General features: G+C 41.1%; 2 protein-coding genes across 2 annotated transcripts; both read left to right on the top strand.

Annotated features, from left to right (window-relative positions):
* The first annotated feature begins 1,593 nt into the window (after positions 1-1,593).
* Positions 1,594-5,664, top strand: commd3 (COMM domain containing 3). Its single transcript, XM_085172805.1, has 8 exons — positions 1,594-1,768; positions 2,624-2,735; positions 3,818-3,881; positions 3,996-4,030; positions 4,598-4,658; positions 4,738-4,794; positions 4,925-4,978; positions 5,497-5,664. Exons 1-8 carry the CDS (start codon positions 1,630-1,632, stop codon positions 5,554-5,556), a joined length of 582 nt encoding a protein of 193 aa, XP_085028931.1. The 5' UTR covers positions 1,594-1,629; the 3' UTR covers positions 5,557-5,664.
* Positions 5,665-6,772: 1,108 nt separating this feature from the next.
* Positions 6,773-16,285, top strand: bmi1a (BMI1 proto-oncogene, polycomb ring finger a). The gene is made up of 10 exons (XM_085172803.1): positions 6,773-7,243; positions 10,861-10,996; positions 11,243-11,339; positions 11,764-11,819; positions 12,376-12,423; positions 12,507-12,615; positions 13,194-13,233; positions 13,522-13,620; positions 13,800-13,880; positions 15,301-16,285. The coding sequence occupies exons 2-10, from the start codon at positions 10,885-10,887 to the stop codon at positions 15,661-15,663; spliced, it is 1,005 nt and encodes a 334-aa protein (XP_085028929.1). The 5' UTR covers positions 6,773-7,243; positions 10,861-10,884; the 3' UTR covers positions 15,664-16,285.
* Positions 16,286-18,342: the final 2,057 nt, after the last annotated feature.

Raw genomic sequence — 18,342 nt, 5'->3', positions numbered from 1 at the left:
CGACACGCGCAAAAAAAGAGCGACGTCACATGTAATAAATACTAAACGCCCTGACCGAAATGCTTTGGCGAGCACCGGGGAGCAAATATGAGCTGTGTAGAGTAACTGCCCCAAAAAGAAATGCGTAATGCCAGCTCAAATGCGAAGTGGGTGAAGATGCCCATGCACGTCTCGAAGGCGTAAAAAGACCCTCGTTTCATCTGTTTATCTGGATGTGTATATTAGATTTAGCATGAGAACCCAGCTGTGCAAATCAGATCGTTGCTTTAGATAACTGTAAAGTTGTGCAAAAAAAAAAAAAAAAAGATCCTGGAAACCGCTGAATGAGTAAACGAATAAAAGTATGTACCATGATATATATAGCAATAATTAGTGCGGTGTAATTTGATTTGATAATACAATGACAATATTACACAGTCCACACCTCAATAAGTCGCCCACGATCGCATCTGCTCATCCTGGTCCGTCCCGACCTCAGAGGGTGGAAGACGGTGGCATTGTGCTCGTTCTCAATTAATAGATTAGACACGATGTAGAAATATCAGAACTAATACAATACAGACAGAGTTATGATGAAGAAGGAGTGGGGGTGTCTTCACTCTGACGGCTAGACTGCACAGCATGCAAAGTCATACTGTAGCACAGCTGTACGAAGTGTCACATTTGTTGTTGATAATGTTGCACATCATCTGACACGATCCACGTCGCTGCTATCTAAACTAGAAATGCTTAATCTCACCCCCACACCCTTATCTCCCTTACATGATCTATATCCTCCCTAGAACCAGCCTATTTATTTATGTCCTCTATAATGGACATTTGTTTCTGGTCTACATATAATTTTGACTTATTTGAGCTACCCTACTAAGTCCTGATTTACTAAATAGGGGGCATCCTGGGCTTTCCATTGATATCTCATGTATTTGGGTAGCAGGAAATTACAAACAAGTTTAATGGGAAGCTTATTTTTTCTTCTTTTCTCGGGAGGATATGACCTAAAAATCTTTTTTTTGACCTACCCTGTGTTGCACTTCACCACAGACTCCCGCCCCGTACTTTGTGTATCTGGCTAAATAACTGAGCAATACTGACCGGCAGCAAGTCATAAACCCAATATCCCAGTGTCAGTGTAATCGCTGCTAAACCCTTGTGGATAATATTGCTGATGGTATGTGTGAATACTTGGAGGTCTAGTTAATACCGGGGACAACTGTAACCCGGTAAATCCCACAGTCAGAAACGAGCTATGGGGATGATTACACTGGATATAAGGTACAAATCTAAATAAACCTGTATGGCAAAGCGTTTAAACTTATCCGTGGTACCGACAATGGAAAAGCTTGGGGGTCGCAGATGTTTTTATTTATTTATTCTTTCGCTGTTCTGTATATCACTGATCCGGCTGGAGGATAAAACAGCAGTGATGAATCGCACAATTAAACAACAAACCTAGATTAATACAATAAATGAATGAACGTCTTCTCGGAGATCCACAATACGCTGTGGTGTCTTCCCCATTCAGCAGCCCCGAGTCTGCCTCTCTCTCCCTATAACCTCCCACAGCCCTCTGCTTCTCCACATCAGCTGATCCGTCACGTGGTTTGATGTCGTGGGTCACTCTTTTGCAAAATGGAGTTGTCTGAGTCTGTGCAGAGAGGGCTACAGTCTTTAGCAGACCAGTCCGTCTTCGACCACGGCAGCTTCCAGGTGCTGGTGGACGTGTCTTTCCGGAGTCTGCTCTCCTCTCACGGCGACCCCACAGTCCTCGGTGAGCTGCTGCCTCTCCGCGCGCCGCTGCTTTTGTCTCCGCGGTTGCTTCCGGTTTCTCTCCGGGTGTGAGCGTGCGGCGGAGTAGTTGGTGTTTGCGGATTTTTACGGCTCTGCTGCGCGCTGCGAATTTACCCGACGGATTCCTGCGTTTATTTTAAGACATTTCACGAGTCCGAGTGGCCGCCTTCCGCCCATGAGCTGCTTTAAAGCGATCCGAGTCTTTTCGAGCTGCCTGCTTTGCATTCAGCAGCAGTCGCACAATCACACACGGCCACTCGGGATCCCTTTTGTCATTTAAACTGGCATCAAGTCCGCTCGGAGTATTAGAAAGACCACGATGGTCATTTTAGACTCTATTAGTCCGATCTGATCTCGGACACACATCCGATTGACGGGTGTAATCGCTCTTAGCAGACCGGCGAAGCGCCCTGCATGCTGATGCTGTTAATCGGCTCGAATTTGTCTTGTAAATATAAATGATGCAAAATGACAGCAGACTAGGTTCTAGTTTCATCACAGCTGCTTCAGCTGTTTTCACAGGCCATGTGTCGTCTAACCTCTGCGGCACCCAAACTCATTTTTACGGCGGAATTATTTAGAAAGTGAAGTACTCACTAGACAAACAAACAAAGGACCCCCCCACCCCCTCCACCCCACCCCAGGTTGATGCAGCAGAGGGGGTCCCATTCACATGCAAATTATCAATGATTTCCATTCTGCGCGTCAGTGTGGAGAAACCAAAGTATATGGACCCTGCATCAGACGTACACGAATTGGCGTCTCTGTTCCGCCCAGTAAGAATGTTGTAACAGCAGCATTCCTCATTCCGTCTTTCTTTTTTTTGTCATTTCAGATCAGCCCGAGTTTAAGCAGATAGACCAAATCCTGCTGAAGCAGAGCCACACAGCTGCCGTCACCTTCATACTGGAGGCGGTCAAACAAAACGCAGACCAGTCCACGATAAGGTACGAGACGGCACACAGAGCATTTACTGTACACCCTGTGTGCAGGTGGTGGTTATAAATTGGACACAAACAACCTTATCTGTTGCCCGCATGAGAGTCTCCCTCCCATAACACACGTAACAGCCTGTCCTTATGATACAGATGGATCCTGTAGCCTACACTGCCAACACTTTCTTTTGTTTTCTTTGTGTGTGTGTGTGTGTGTCGCCTTGTTTGACCCTGACCTCAAACCTAACCCTTTCAAAGCGAAGCACCTGAAGTAGCGCACTATTTATAAGCAGGTAATTTCATGACGTTGAGCCAAAACCACGCTGTTTTCATGCCTCTAACAATATGCAAGGAGACAATACTTCCAGAATCCACCTCCAAGGGGACTTTTAAGTGTGGTCTTTATGTATAATTACTGCAGAACAAAGCAACTCGGGGTTTTAGTAAAGCATCCGTTGAAGTTCTGAAGCTAGATGGGATGTTCTGTTCGTGTAGCAGGACTTAGTTATTCTCATCTTGGAGTAGGTATGAAGGAGCTTGCAAGCTGCCAGTGGAGCCATAATGTCTCCAGCAAATTGATAATGTAGTTACACTGTTATACTTGGATCTGTGGTATTATTTATAAATCTCACGAGTTTCTCATATGTAGCATTTTTTTCCTCTTTGTTTTGTGTATTTTTTTCAGCTGAAGATTTTTTTTCCCACTTGATCCAAGTGGTGTTGGATGTTCAAGGTGTAGAGCATGAACTGTAGCATGCCCCGAACAAGCAAGCGTTAGTTTAAAGCTGCAAACGCTTTAGATTTCTATTATATTATTATATTATTACTACTGTTATTATTATTATTAATAATAATATTTTACTCATTGCTTCTCCACAGTCTTAACTGCAGGCAAGTCGGTTTTCAAAGTCTGCTCACAGAACCTGTGCAACAAGCTTAATTAAACTAATTGTACCTTAGAATTGGATGACGAAGGGAATGCATGCAATTCTGCTATCTCCATATGAACTCCCTGCTGCTTTATGTAAAGCTGTCTAAGTGGACTTCCTTTCTGGGAACCAGCTGCGTTTTAAAGTATTGTCTTCTCCGTTCAGTTCCAGCCTTGAAGAGCTCACATTCAGCGCAGACAGAACAGAAATATTCTACAGTGCATACCAGGTAGCCTACATTCCAAACTAGGACGCATTTATTTCATCCTTTTTTTTCCTTTTGTTTTTTTGGCAGACTTGCCAGCAGCTAATTGGTGCTTTTTTGTTTTGTTTTGTTTTGCAGAAACATAAAAAAGATCTGGAGCGTCTTTTAGCAAGGTAAGGCATCGCTGCGTGGTCCGAGCTGGCAGTGCTTAAGAGATTTGTGGGGCTCATGTTATTTTAAGGTGTTTGCTTCGCTCTCTGGGGATGCCATCACAGCCTACTATTGCCTAGGCTTTGTTTGTTTATTTATTATTTGTTAATTACTTAATTGTTTTGGTAAAACTCGAGTCGCAAATTTCCACAATTATTAACCGAATGATTTGACACGTTGAAAACTGGATATTCGAGGTCTGGAACGGGTGTGCTAACGTGGGATGAAGAGGAGGCGAGCTGTTGTTCTAGTCAGTATTTAAGCTTCTCCGCGCCAAGATTAACTGACTTGTAAATGTGGATTTATGACGTGCTAACAAACAGCTTTTTGTAGAAGAGCCACCATATATGCAAACGGATTTAACTGCAGAAAATCACCTGATGCGTAAAACTCCCGTGACGCACGGCAACTTTAAGAGTTTTTTAAGAGTTTTGGTCATATCATTAATTCTCTGCCTCCTCGCCGAAGGAATGGGCAATATTTTCTACAGAAGCAAAGAGGACTCAGTCTCTCCTTTCTTTCTCTTATAGCATAGGAAGGGGTCTACCTCACATTACCGACGCTTCGTGGCGCCTGGAGTACCACATGAAGGTGAGATCGCGAGACTAATTTCTGTCTGTTAGCGGTATATCATTTGTTGTGTGTTTCTAAAATGTTGCTTCTCACACAGAACGGGCAGGTGGATAAAATCAACGATTCTTTCTATTTGATATCACTGAACACTGAGGTAACAGCCGCAGCTTTACTCTTCTACTTTCCAGCATTTATATAAAGTCTGGTATATTTCAATGGGTAACAGGACGCTCATGTTTGCTCCTTCTTTCTTCCTTCCTTTATTTATTATCATTATTTTTTAGAATGAAGGATCCTCAGAGGACATCAACTTTACTTGCACAGTGGAGCAGCTCCAGGTAGAGGAAAACTCTTGGGGTGGATAATTGTCTCGCAATTGCGTCGTACCTGTGCCATTACGCACTACAGTCACATTTATTAGCAGTCCTAAACACTCTAACCACGGAACTTATTGCTCTGTGGTAGCTCTCCTTATCGAAAAGGGTGTGGATCTTTCAGGAAAAAAGTCAACGTGGGAAATTGTAATATTAGGTCCATGCGGTAGCTATTTTTTTCTTCACGGATTCTGATTTTGATTGAGACAGAAGCGCCTCGATTCATCCTTTACTGCAGCTCACTTTAACAGAAAATAATGAAAATGTTTTGTAATCATCGTGGAAATATCAGCAGTGCCTTTTATAAAATCACAGACCTGCTGACATCAGCGGCTCTGTAATGACTGGATGAATGCAAGCCCTCAGTCATCTTCAGTCTAATCAGCCTGAATCTAAAGTCGGAAATTAGTCTAATCATTGTGCATAAATAATATATCTTTTTATATAAATGGATAAATGTTGATCGGTGTCTGCCTTTTCAGGATTTGGTGGGGAAGTTGAAAGACGCTGCCAAGACTATGGAGAAAGCCAGTCAGATGTGAAGCTTGTGTCCACTTTCGTCCCCTTTATACCTGCCACTGATGTGTCACGTTTGAGTGTTATCAACCCAACAAATGTATTTGAAAGAAAAATAAAATAAATAAAATCTTCTTTGTTCTTTGACTGATTTCAGGATTTTGGTGTGTTACACGTCTCCCAAGAACTTCCCCTTTAGGACTGGAAAAAATATTTTATTAAAAGATTAATTTGAACGTGTGTACAGTAAAGAAACTACACCCTCGCGTTGTTTAAACAGCTTGTGTAGGATTTCTGACATAGCTGCACGACAGCGGTGTCTTTTTTCTTTCTTTCTCTCGAAGTATTTGTTACCACAAGAGTTTCAGCCCAGCCTTTCTTGAGATCTCTATTTTCAAAAGGCTATTATCAGAGATCTACGGCTTTCTCGCGTCATAAGAATTTTAGTCCATTCACTAAAAACAAAACAAACAAACAAAAATAAAGCTCCCCGAGCTTTTCTGCGTCCACCTCAGCTTGAAAAGTTCAAAGCTCCTCAGCTGAAGCAGCACGGCGGCTCGGATTCCGTAAACATCCGAGATGCCATCGTTTTCAGCGGAGGGTTAAGGCTCCAATTCATCAAGTGTGGAAGTTTATTCTTCTCCTTCTTCTTTTTTTGCACAGCATGTCAGGACAGACTGTGACAAAGGTTTGACACCAGGGCCATTTGTCATATTGGCGTATTTTCCACCAAATGCGTGGGATCTTCAAAGCAATGAGAATGGATAGATTAATAAGACAGCCACTTGGTACCTCAATAGACTTTGATGCGTTTGATGGTCAAAACGACACGAAGTTATGCGAGCGCGTGTGCTGCTGCTGTTATTTTTGACATCAGAGAGAGGGCACACCGATAGTCTACTTTCTACATCTGCCTGCTCCAACCAATGTGCCCTTCTCTTTCTTTCTTTTCTTTTCTTTTAAATTTTGGATACCCATCAGGACATATTGAGCCTCGTCGTGCTGAAAAGCGACCCAAGCTGCATAGATGTGCACCGTGTGTTATTTTAAATCATGCGTCACACTTAAAAAAAAGACCAGAATAGACCGACAGTAATTTGTGAGCGCCCTTAAGCAGCTTCTCGGTGTCGTTTCAGGTCGAGAAAAAGGCACAAACCGCTAAAATTAAGATATGTTTGTTAAAAACGTGCCCATCGCGTGTAAATCAGCCTTTTTTCCTTCACGTCTTTGCTACTTTGCACATACGTGGATCAGTAGAAACAGCATACACCGACAGTAATTTCTAGGCACCCTTAAGCAACCAGACCACGTGACCAGAGCGGGGCGGTCGAACTACAAGCCATTTTGGGGACGGTGTCAGTTTCCACGGAGCACACACACACTGCTGCGTTTTACTGGGGGGCGAAGCGGATATTTTGGAGGCAAAGTTATCGGTGCCGAAGTGGGAAGCTTTCCGAGCCGGAGCCGAAGGACCGGGATCTCTTTGAAGGCGTCTGTCGGACACGCACACGCCGCGCAATCGCCGAGGAAACGGGGAGTTTTTATTCGCACATCTGAAATGCGCTCCAGTCCGCCGTGCGCTCTCCGCCACTGACAGCGTCTGCAGCCTGCTTCAAGATGGCGGCTCTACTCCTATTCATTTTCTGCTGATCGCCTCCCAACTTTCATTGTCTACTCGCCTCGGTGCCCACCGATTCCCGGCCGAACCTTCAGGTACGTCTCCTTCGATATCGTCTCTAACTAACGGGGCGAAAGGGCGAGGTTTGGGCTTTGTGTCTTTGTGTTTTCCCCCCGCTACGTCCAGCGGTGGATGTGGATCTTTCAACGGTGGCTGCAGCGATCACCGACGTGGAGCTCCGTGTGTGGGTCTGCGCACCACTTTTTTCCCCCAGCAAAAGATGTTCCCCGCTCGGCTATAAACGCCAATTAAGGGTCGGGCACATTCGCTCCTGCTTCTCCTATCGTTCAGTTACGCGTCCGTATAAGTTGGTCACGGTTCGGGTTTGCATTGCGTCGTTGGGATTTATGTAAAGTGGGAGACCCGAGGCGAACCAGGCTGTGTTGGCTGCGATGCGAGGAGCAGCAAGTGCTTCAAACGGTCCCCGTGCGTTCGTGTTTCCACGTAGAGTCTTCATTTTATAGAGTTTGGATCTTTGGGGTGATGGGAATTGGGTGGCAGGTTGGTTTTCGGTGAACGTGACCGGATGTTGGATTTATTAACTTAACTTGGATCGCTCCCGTGAACGTGCCAGGGAGGCAAACCGTTTCCACCGAGCATAAATGTTTCATGACGGCTGCTTTGTAAACACTGGATTGTCGTTAAACGCGTATACGGACTACAACTGGCTGTTTACGTTTTGTTGTGTGCTTGTCTCGAGTGGGAAGGATGGTTATTATTATTATTTTTTAAAGAAGAAATTAAGAAGGGAGAGAGAGAAAAAAAATTGGCGACTACAAAGGAGTGGCTGTGTCTCTCCAGGCAGTCTGAAGCTCTGGTAATTCCACTTAAATTCACATGAGCTGTAGCCAACACAGACTGTTTGTTTGACAATTAAAAGCTCATTATGGATCGCAATAATTCCCACCTTTATACGGTCTGTGTGTTGGCGCACACTGTAGCTCTCAGTCTGGTGATGGGCGCAAGCTAGTGTTTCCTCTGTAGAGAGCGAGGGGGGGTAAAAATTATCATTTTACCCATGAACGCTGGTGTAGACCTTGTGTGCACTTATAATGGGTTAAATGAATCTATCCCCCAGAAACACACACTCCACCACCACCCGCTTGGTTTTTGCAGGTTGACAGGCTCGCATGTGTGTGAATATGAGCGATCATGTAGCCCAGCAGACTGGATGGAGTACATCCACTGAGTAGGGAGGCATTTACACGGAACAAACGCAATTCTTTTGATACGTTTTAGTTCTGTGGTCAGTTCTAATCAGGAGCTATTTAAGCCACGGTTTTCTAAATGAACTCACAGCGGCTGATGTGTTTCTTCTCCTTCTTTTCTTTTTTGCCATCCCAGTTTTTTTTTTATTTCCAGGTTATTTGCTGTTGATCTACATGTAAGAGGTGAACGCTTTACAAGTGGAACTGGTCTCGTCTGGGAATAAATTAGGTTAGCACGGCTTTTACGGGTCACTACAGAAACCGATGGAAATCTCCAATTTAACGTGTCTTGTTTGAAAGAATTTAAGATACTAGTTGTGGAGAAATAATTGATGGCCTGCTGTCAGCACCAGCTACAGCTTAAGCCAAATTATCAGTAAAAAAAAAAAAAGAAAGAAAAGAAAAAAGAAGAGGAAAGCCCGTGTTGTGCACAAACCTCTGCATTCAGTGTATTCCCAACTGAATCCAGACTGTATTGTTTGATTTTTGGCCATTCAGCAATATTCGTTCCCAAAGCGTATTAACTTTATTTTGGATTTCTTGGCTGAGCTGACTTGAAGTCTTATAAAGTGAGCAGGCAGGTCACACACACACACACACCCTGGCAGAGTGGAAAGCAGTTGTCCAAACACCAGCCAATCGATTAATGGCGCAACAGGCTCCCTGCATATATGTAGGCATTATCCATCATTATCCGTGTGTGAGGCATCCTTTGAACCGATTTGCTGTCCAAACTTGCCCGCAGTGGTCTGTTCACAGGCGGCCAAGGAGAGGTCGGTTGAAGCATTGAAAAGCAGCCGGGACTCGGGCATGGTGCCGACTGTGGCTCCATAAAGTAACAGTGTGGGTTCCGAGCTGGGCAGGCTGGCTCTCATCCAGCGTTTAAAGAGGGGTCACCCGCTCTTTACCCCGGATAGACTTTTAATGATTGCATTAAATTAAAAATAAAATTTGACAGCACCCAGCCGCAATAATTGTTACAAGTCCAACTTTAAAAACCAAAAAAGTGCGCCATACTGGTCATCTTTTTCGAGACCAATTTGCCCACCGGATCGTAACTACCGGATAAAAATCTGAAGACCGGGATCCTTTGGCATCTGGTGACTTTACTCTACCGCCCTCGCTTTTTTGTTGAAATGCACTCGAGCACAGAGTGTAGCCTACATTCGACATTCGTGTTTGATACACGGACTGTGCGGTGCTTGAACTGGAAATGGCGCAGAATAAATGGTTTGTAATGACCCAGCGTGCGCCTCAACTTCGGCGCAGTCGCTGGCGTCTGGCCATATTGGTGCTGCGCGGTGTTGATGAAAAAAGCGCAAAGCGAATCAAAATAAAGCTGAGATCTCTCTCTCTCTCTCCCGGTCGGACTCGTACGCTCCTCTGTGTCTGGCTCACAGATACATAAAGCTCGTGTAGACACCTCGGGGTGGGCTTCATTTGCCCCCGTTAGAAGGAAACCCCGCAGCCCGTTGAACCGATACATGCTTCTTTTTTTCCTCCACAAAATGGCAGCCGTGCTGTCGGCAGCCTGGCAGCCCAGCGGCTGTGTGTGTGTGCACGGAGGAACTCGGAGACTCTGTCCTTCCTCGTTCCCACTTTGCACACCGGCACGGCTCGCCGTGTTGTTTTTGTTTAGACATCCTGTCGTTCTGGTCACTGGCGACGAGCCATGTGGGCTAAAAAAGCAAACGGGGTTGCCATAGAAACGCCCAGGTTTCCCCGTGGCTTGTGTGGCACACCTGACGCAGTGAGTGGGTGCCTCATATTACCCACCCCCTGCACACACACACACAAACAAACAAACACTTTCACCCAGTCACCCCGGTGCGCCCGTGTGGACGATATTAGCCCACTAATATTGGCAAAATTCGCCAAACCCCACAGAACATGGCAACCCAGTAAGGGGTTTACCCACTTAACTAGAGATTTCGGTGCTAGCTGGGTCTGATTTATTTAATTTTTCACATTGTCTCACATAGGTTTTCGTTTTACCCCCACATTTGCGGGGGAAAACAGTTTTCGATTTCACTTAGAGTTTAAACCATCCATGTTTTTAAAACTGCGCGCAAATCTGAAGTTGCGGGAGGTCAATATTCCCGTGCCGTGCCTCAGATTTGGATCCGGATTTGGTTCCTCAAAGCTCGATCGCTGCTGCCCCTACTATGTCATTAAAGATGCTGAGCTAAGGCGAAGGGAAGTGGGGAGCGCACGGCTCCATCGATCTCAGCGGAAGTGATTGATTTATGATTATTCGCCGCATTTCGCCGCTGCCTGTAAATCTGCCAACGAACATCTTTCCCTCTGGTTATTTCTGGATCGGCATAAAGGTTGATGTTGCTTTATCACAGTCCAAGCAAACAGCAGCCTCGTCCAAATGGTCCGCCGTGCGTTGACAAACCTCTGCGTGCTTTTGTTTTGACCTGTCCTCCTTCTGCGCGCAGGGATTGTTGTTCCTTCCTCTCAACATGCATCGGACGACCAGGATAAAGATTACCGAGCTCAACCCTCACCTCATGTGCGTCCTGTGTGGAGGATACTTCATAGATGCAACCACCATCATCGAATGTCTTCATTCATGTGAGCAAAACTCGTCTAATTTAATTTCATTTAATTTTTTTATGGGTCAAAATCAGTTCATGTCACCCGAAGCTGCTAAATGTGTGATATGTTGGATTAAATTTAAACCTTCCCAGTCTTCTTTTTTCAGTGCTGCAAAATGTATTTCTTGCTCTTGCTCTCTTTTAAACTAAATTTGGCTCCTCAGGAAATGCTTTCAGATCTCATCAGACATTAACAGTTTTTTTTTTCTTCTGTGTTTTGCAGTTTGCAAGATGTGCATTGTGCGCTATCTGGAAACCAGCAAATACTGTCCCATCTGTGATGTACAAGTGCACAAAACCAAGCCACTGCTCAACATTAGGTGAGAACTGTGCTTACCATGCTCTCTGCATTTTGCTCAGCTGCCCCCGTTGTTATTGTTACCTTTTTCGGGGCCCATATAAATTTGGTTCTAAAAGTTTAGTGATGCCCGATGGCTTGAATTTAACCCCTTAAATATAATTTTTCTGTTCTTTTTAAACAGTATAGAACGTATATTTTCTGTCTTTGCAATCTTAAGCGAATACATTACTTGTTTTTGGTTTCCATCCCTTTGTGGGTTCCCCACTAAACAGCTGAATCAGCCTCTGATTTAAGCATTCAGACATGAGAAACACATGTAGGCGTGTAGGCGACATGACATGTTTGAGGTTTTCCACAGCGATGAGTACTGGTCTTATTTTTTCAGACAAGAATTGGTTTTAAATACTTGACTGAAGTTTCTTTTCCTCTCTCTCTCTTTTTAGGTCTGACAAAACTTTACAGGACATTGTGTACAAACTGGTCCCCGGCCTCTTCAAAAGTAAGAGCATGGCGGTTGAGTCGCATTTTTACTGTTCAGTCTGACTTTTGCACGTAAATTTGTCTCTGCCAGTATATTAAAATAAGAATAAATGAACATTACCGATGAGAGTATATGTAATTGCATTTGGATATGGTGTGTATGTTGTGTAGTGGAAAGCTTTGCATTGAAAAACTTGAAGTTTCAGCTTGACAGTTAATTATTTGTTGTAAAGTGCAGAGGTGTGTTGAATTGGGATGACGCTGAGTGTTATGGTCATCAAAAGTTCATTAAAACAAGCTGAGACAGGTTCAAGCAAAACAGTTTTCAGGGTCATGTCTCATATCACCCATCTGTAAGACAGAAATGTAGGAGAATCAAATCATTATTTCCATGAATTCTCACATTGATGCCACAGTTTTAATCCAGCTTTTCTTGTGTTTCGACAAATATTTATTCCTGGAAGTCACAATATTAAGGGCGCTGAGAACTCTGGCACATGGTTTCTGAAATAAGGTAATAGTGGGAAGTGAAAGTGAATGGATTGGTAATAACACGCCTTTCTGAATGTCTTCAGATGAGATGAAGAGGAGAAGAGACTTTTACGCAGAGCACCCAGTAGATGGTGAGTCAGAAAGAAAATGTTCTTTTCTTTCTTTCTTTTCTTTTTCAATTCACATCAAGGCGTGCATGTGTGTGTTTCTATAGCGTCTAATGGAACAAATGAAGATCGTGGAGAGGTAGCAGATGAGGACAAGAGAATTATTACAGACGATGAGATCATCAGCCTCTCTATTGAGTTCTTTGATCAAAGCAGGTACGCTTGTATTAAAAATACGTGGAAATGGAAAATAGTTGTTCCTAAAAGACTACAAAATCTAATATTTATAGAGGTTTCTCTTATGATATGCTTACAGATATTGCTCCACTATAGCCGATATTATCAGTCTGCTCTAGAATCATCAAAACCAGCTTAATTGACGCTGGTACCATGTTTTATAGATCAAAATACGACATGTCCTACCCACAGTGTGATGTAATGAACAGAAATAGGCTCATGTGTATAATATGACAGATTTTGGTTTTTGTATTCAAATGCCTTTTAATTTCATTTTTAATAGTGTGTAAATTTTAGCTGCCTTTGCAGTCATTATAAAATAATATTATTAAAGACTTTATTTTAAGTTTATTCTAATGTTTGGAATTTGCCAAAATACTTGACTTCAGTAATACTTCACAAAAAAGTACTGCATGAAACATAGTATGTTTAAAAATATATTTTTTTAAATAATCTTTCAAAATTTGAATTCTTTTGCTAACTCTGTATGATTTAGTTTTAAAGTTATACATACGCTGGAAAGTTACTAATGTTTTTCCTCTGTTTTTGGCGCACAGACTGGGAGGAGCAGTGGAGGACAAGCAGTCGAAAGATCAGGTATCGCACGTTGATTTAGCCACATTTTTGTTTCTGTCATTTTTTTTCATCTTTGCTAACACTTTAGGATTAAAACAGCCTTAGAATAAGGGATAATGGAACATGTGTGGAGACAAACAATTATAATTATTTTCTCTCCAGTGGTAAAGGGCTACATTGTTTTTGCTGCTTTTAAGGTGGACCAGCCTGTGTGTAGATTCTAGCCATTGTGTATAAATGTTTTATTCCACACGTATGTATATCCATATGTATTTATTTATTTTTTGTTATAATGTGTTTTATCTGCAGGTGGCTAACAAGAGGTACTTGCAGTGTCCAGCAGCTATGACAGTTATGCATCTGAGAAAGTTTCTGCGCAGCAAAATGGACATCCCAAACACCTACCAGGTCTGTTTAGTTTAATTATTTATTTATTTTCAGAGATACTTACTATAAATGTATCACAAAGAACTGAGAGATATCTTATTTACATATTTAATGATTTCCTCTTACAAAAGGTTATTGCAAAAAAAACAAAAAAGACAAAAAATATAAAAAATAACCCCATTCTTTTTTTTCCTCTTAAGGTTGAAGTCATGTATGAAGATGAACCTCTGAAAGATTACTACACGCTAATGGATATAGCATATATCTATACTTGGAGAAGGGTAAGAAATATTTTTGCACATTTTTAGAAAGGCTAAGTTTTTTTTTTTTTTTTTTTATCTCAACGTGTGATTAATACACTGCAATTAATGAGTTGCAGTATATTAATAATATTTTCTTTGTTAAATAAAACCATCTCTCTCAGTGTCAGTTAATGTATTTAATCACAATTTATTTTTAAAAATAAATGTAATATCAACAAAATTAGGTACTTTTAAAATTTCACCTTGAGACATAAATAGAATAGATACTTACGTTTTGATTGCTGAGCTCTTAAAATATTATTTTATCATTACATTGAAGTTTTTGTATATTGTTATATATAGGCTTTTATCACTTTGTTGTAGCTGGTGTTGTATAGTGTGCGGTCAGTTAAATATATATATTTTTCTGCTTGTTTATTTTAGTCTTCAAAAACACAAAATCTCCAAATGGGGAAGCTGTTCGAGAAAGAGGGTTTTTGTTCATACATGTTGTTAAAGATGCCAAAATTTAAATAAATAATAATAAAAAAAATCATATTTACAATATTAAAAACTTTTAAAATCAGTTTCCATTTAAGATTTTAGTCAAATGAACACATACATAACCACGGACATGGCTATATTCGAATTTGTATGGTATCATGTTTTTGTACTCAACCTGAAATAATATGTACTTTGAACATTATTCAATTTTATGTTGCCCCATATATATATATATATATATATATATATATATATATATATATATATATATATATATATATATATATATATATATATATATATATGTGTGTGTGTGTGTGTGTGTGTGTGTGTGTGTGTGTGTGTGTGTGTGTATTAGGGACATTCTGCAATTAGTTATGGTTTTCTATCATGTGTATGCAAAACGGGGGGAGGGGCAACAAAGGGCACAAGATCTTTATGCCATATGTGGCCTCTGAAACTAACCGCTTTAGATGTATCTGGGTTACTGAGTTGAAAGTAGCAAGTTTATAACAAAACTTGCTACTTTCTGGTCTGGTTATCAAACTGAATGTACGCCAGGACATGACTGGATCTTGATCTCTATAGAGTAGTGATTAAAAATGGAAATTTTGTGATTAAAAAGTAAATGACCCCCACATATCTTTCCAGGTTTTTTTTTTTTTTTTGCAAATAAATGAACCAATTCCTTAAAAAAAAATTAAAAACAAGTTTAAAAAGTTGTAGAAGAAACCGATTAATAAATTAGTTTTTACGACTTTTTTTTTTACGAATAAAATAGGTTAGATGACCCCGCTTGGTCACTTCAGGGTTAGTTGAGTAACTAATTAAATAATATATATATATATATATATATATATATATATATATATATATATATATATATATATATATATATATATAAATAAATAAAATAAGTTTTAATGTTTTAATAACTTCTTCTCCTCTTCCTCAGAACGGCCCGCTGCCGCTGAAGTACCGAGTCCGACCCAACTGTAAGAAGATGAAGGTGAGCCACGCGCAGCAGGAAGGTCAGAACAGCGTGAGCAGATCCGGGCAGGAGAGCGACTCTGCCAGCGACAAAGCCGGAAGTCCAGCCGGGGCTCCGTCCACGTCCTCGTCTCTGCCGAGCCCCGGCACGCCTGCGCAGTCCCCGCATCCGCACGGCAACAGCAACAACAGCAGCGGCTGCACAGTCAACGGGACTCCCACCGCCACAGCCCCGAGCCCTAGCCGACCCTTCACCCAGTTCTGCGGCGGCAACGGCGGTAAATCCCGAAAGGTTTCTCTGAACGGCTCGTCGACCTCATCCGGATGACGCGGGGCTCCATGCAGTGCCGGACCAGACCAGCCAACGCCAGACACCCGCTCAGCTAATACTGTTTTCATGCCAACGTAGTTACATTGTGTAGACAATGTTCTCTCTCTCTCTCTCTCTCTCTCTCTCTCTCTCTCTCTCTCTCTCTCTCTCTCTCTCTCTCTCTCTCTCCATTTGTTGTTCTCAATATTATGGCGTCATCTGTAAGTTTAAAGTAGTGGAATCGGAGACATTTCAAAATAAAATAAAAGAGAAAGAAAGAAGAAAGGAAAAGCGGCGTGGGAATTTTAAAAAGAAAACGAGATGTCGATGGTGGAGGAGGACGGGAAAAGGAAGTTTGGAAGGATGGAGAAGGACAAACATGTACTTTTTTTTTGAAAGAAAAAGCTGCATCTTTATTTTCCTGAAGTGACTGAAGGTGACTCTTCTGTTCCTGTTTTCACGTCTTTCAAATTAAAAGTGTTTATCATGATTACTTCATGTGCGTGTGGGGTGGAAACTTTAAACATGCATGCTCATGGTAGCGCCACTTATTTTATTTTTTATTTTTTTGGTCTCAGAGAAGGTTCGCTTGTTTGTCCCACGAGTGTAATTTTGGACGGTTTTTTTTCTTCCTTTTTTTTTAAAGAAGTGTCCAGGCACACCTTGTACCAATGAAAGGAGAAAACAAAAAGTTTGTATAGGGCTGTAGGGTGAAAAAAAACCTACGGAAGAAGAATCGACTTTACTTTTTACTGGAAGAAGAAAAACGTTTCTTGTAACTGCAGTGGACTCGGATTGCTCGTCCTCCACGTCTTTAACGCTCCGTTTTAGAGAATCCGTGTGTAAATAGAAGCAAAATGCATATTTAATCAGCGGCGATGTTATTCTCTTATTCCCCTTTATTCCGTGGGGATGACTTGGGCTCCTCTTCAGCTTCATTTCATGCTCAACGACAGATGTTTTGATGTCTCTTTGTTTGTTTTTTGTTTGTTTTTTCTTGTGTTTTTTTTTCTTTCCGTATTTGTATCGCTCGATTGTATGGACAAGTTATTGTATTGTTACTGTTGCACAGTATAAAACATCTAAATAAAACATTTTACACTTACTGGCAAAGTCACTTCGATTTTTTTTCTTTCTCCTCTTGAGTTTTGGGAGATCATCGATCAGTTTGATGGGGTTAAAATGAAAAAGTCGAACTAAAAGGCAGACAGAGCGCCAGATGTCAGTCTGAATGAGCAGGATTTAAAGTAGATGACTCGGTTAGAGAGGCAGGCTCTGCACAACGAGGACGTGGAGGAAAACTGGCTGGTAAAGAGGCAAACCACTGTTTATTCGTTCAGACCTAATTTTGATTTGTTTAACAAGTGGCATGATTAGACTTCACCGATTTAATCAAAGTATAATTTAAAATGTGTAATTATACAAAAACTACGCTAAAATAGTTTTTTTTCTCTCTCTATGATAAGTTATTTTTTGTTTCATTATTGTTATTATTATTTTATTTAGTTTTGCGCTGCGCGGCTATTTTATGGTTTTAGATAATAATTATATATATATAGATAGATAGATAGATAGATAGATAGATAGCCTGCGCTGATTTTATAAGATTTTTATTTATTTTTACACGGAGGTGTTTATTTTTAAAGTTTTGTCCCCCTAAAATTAATTTTAAAAAAATTATTTAAAAAAAATCCCCCGAGAAATAATGAAAAATGCAAATCGAAAGGTACACAACAAAGGTAAAATAAAAAAACAAAACAAAAACAAACAAACAAAAAAAGAATCATATAAAGGCTCATATAGAAATATACTCCACTTCCTGAAGCCTTCATATTTTATTTAGCGAAACCTCCCAAGAAAGCGAAGTAAAACGAAAAATTTGCGTGTTAATATTTACACAGAATGACGTGTTATCTGGCGCCAAACTTAGTTACAATAGAGCTAAGACAATTAATAAAAAAGAAAAGATAGTAAAATCGACTTTAGAAAACAAAATAATAATATGAATCCTAGGTAAAAGTTGCCAGTATTACAAATGTAGGCTAGCAGATGCAGACAGGTTTGCAAACACCCGCTAACAAGTTTAAAAAGTAAGAAATACATTGGATCAGCCATTTAATTCCTATATAGGCAAACCTTTTTACACTGTCATGAGCGCATAAATGTTTTTTAAAATAATCATTTATTAATAGACGGAGTTTCCTCTGTCGCCTGATTACATTTATTACTCTTTTCCCCACAGCACTAAAACAAGATATAAAACTGATCGATATTTTAGAGACAACAAAAACAATGACGACTATTCGGCCCATGTCACTCATTACATTTTAAGTTGCCCCATTCATTCATTCATTCATTCATTTATAGCAACGACATTATTTAGAGCGGTCTACGTGAGCTCATCCAGGGAGGTTATATGAGGACACATGTAGGGATTAAAAAAAATAAAAGAAACTCATGTTGAGAGCTCACTCATAATGCACGCTGTGTTTTCACTTTCTTCAGTTTTTGCCGCTTTAATTTTTCGGTTGTTTTTCTGTTCAATAAGTCCACGCAGAGTGAGACAGCGAGACAGGAAGTCCTTAGATCTCTCACTTTGAACACTTTTTCGGAAAACACGAGCCGTGGCGAGCGGACACGAGCGTACCGGGAGTGATTCATCTCTCTCTTTTTTCCTAGTAGACGATCTTCGACGAG

Source organism: Neolamprologus multifasciatus, chromosome 9, assembly GCF_963576455.1.
Source record: "Neolamprologus multifasciatus chromosome 9, fNeoMul1.2, whole genome shotgun sequence".
NCBI lineage: Eukaryota > Metazoa > Chordata > Actinopteri > Cichliformes > Cichlidae > Neolamprologus > Neolamprologus multifasciatus.
Note: the sequence above shows the minus strand (reverse complement) of the source record. Positions and strands in the feature narration are given on the sequence as shown.

Excerpts from the sequence above, each read along its gene's own strand:
- commd3 (XM_085172805.1), top strand. The coding sequence starts at position 1,630 with ATGGAGTTGTCTGAGTCTGTGCAGAGAGGGCTACAGTCTTTAGCAGAC. Across the intron at positions 2,736-3,817 it reads GCAGACCAGTCCACGATAAG|TTCCAGCCTTGAAGAGCTCA; the intron begins GTACGAGACGGC and ends TTCTCCGTTCAG. Across the intron at positions 4,031-4,597 it reads CTGGAGCGTCTTTTAGCAAG|CATAGGAAGGGGTCTACCTC; the intron begins GTAAGGCATCGC and ends TTTCTCTTATAG.
- bmi1a (XM_085172803.1), top strand. The coding sequence starts at position 10,885 with ATGCATCGGACGACCAGGATAAAGATTACCGAGCTCAACCCTCACCTC. Across the intron at positions 10,997-11,242 it reads CATCGAATGTCTTCATTCAT|TTTGCAAGATGTGCATTGTG; the intron begins GTGAGCAAAACT and ends TGTGTTTTGCAG. Across the intron at positions 13,881-15,300 it reads ATATCTATACTTGGAGAAGG|AACGGCCCGCTGCCGCTGAA; the intron begins GTAAGAAATATT and ends CCTCTTCCTCAG.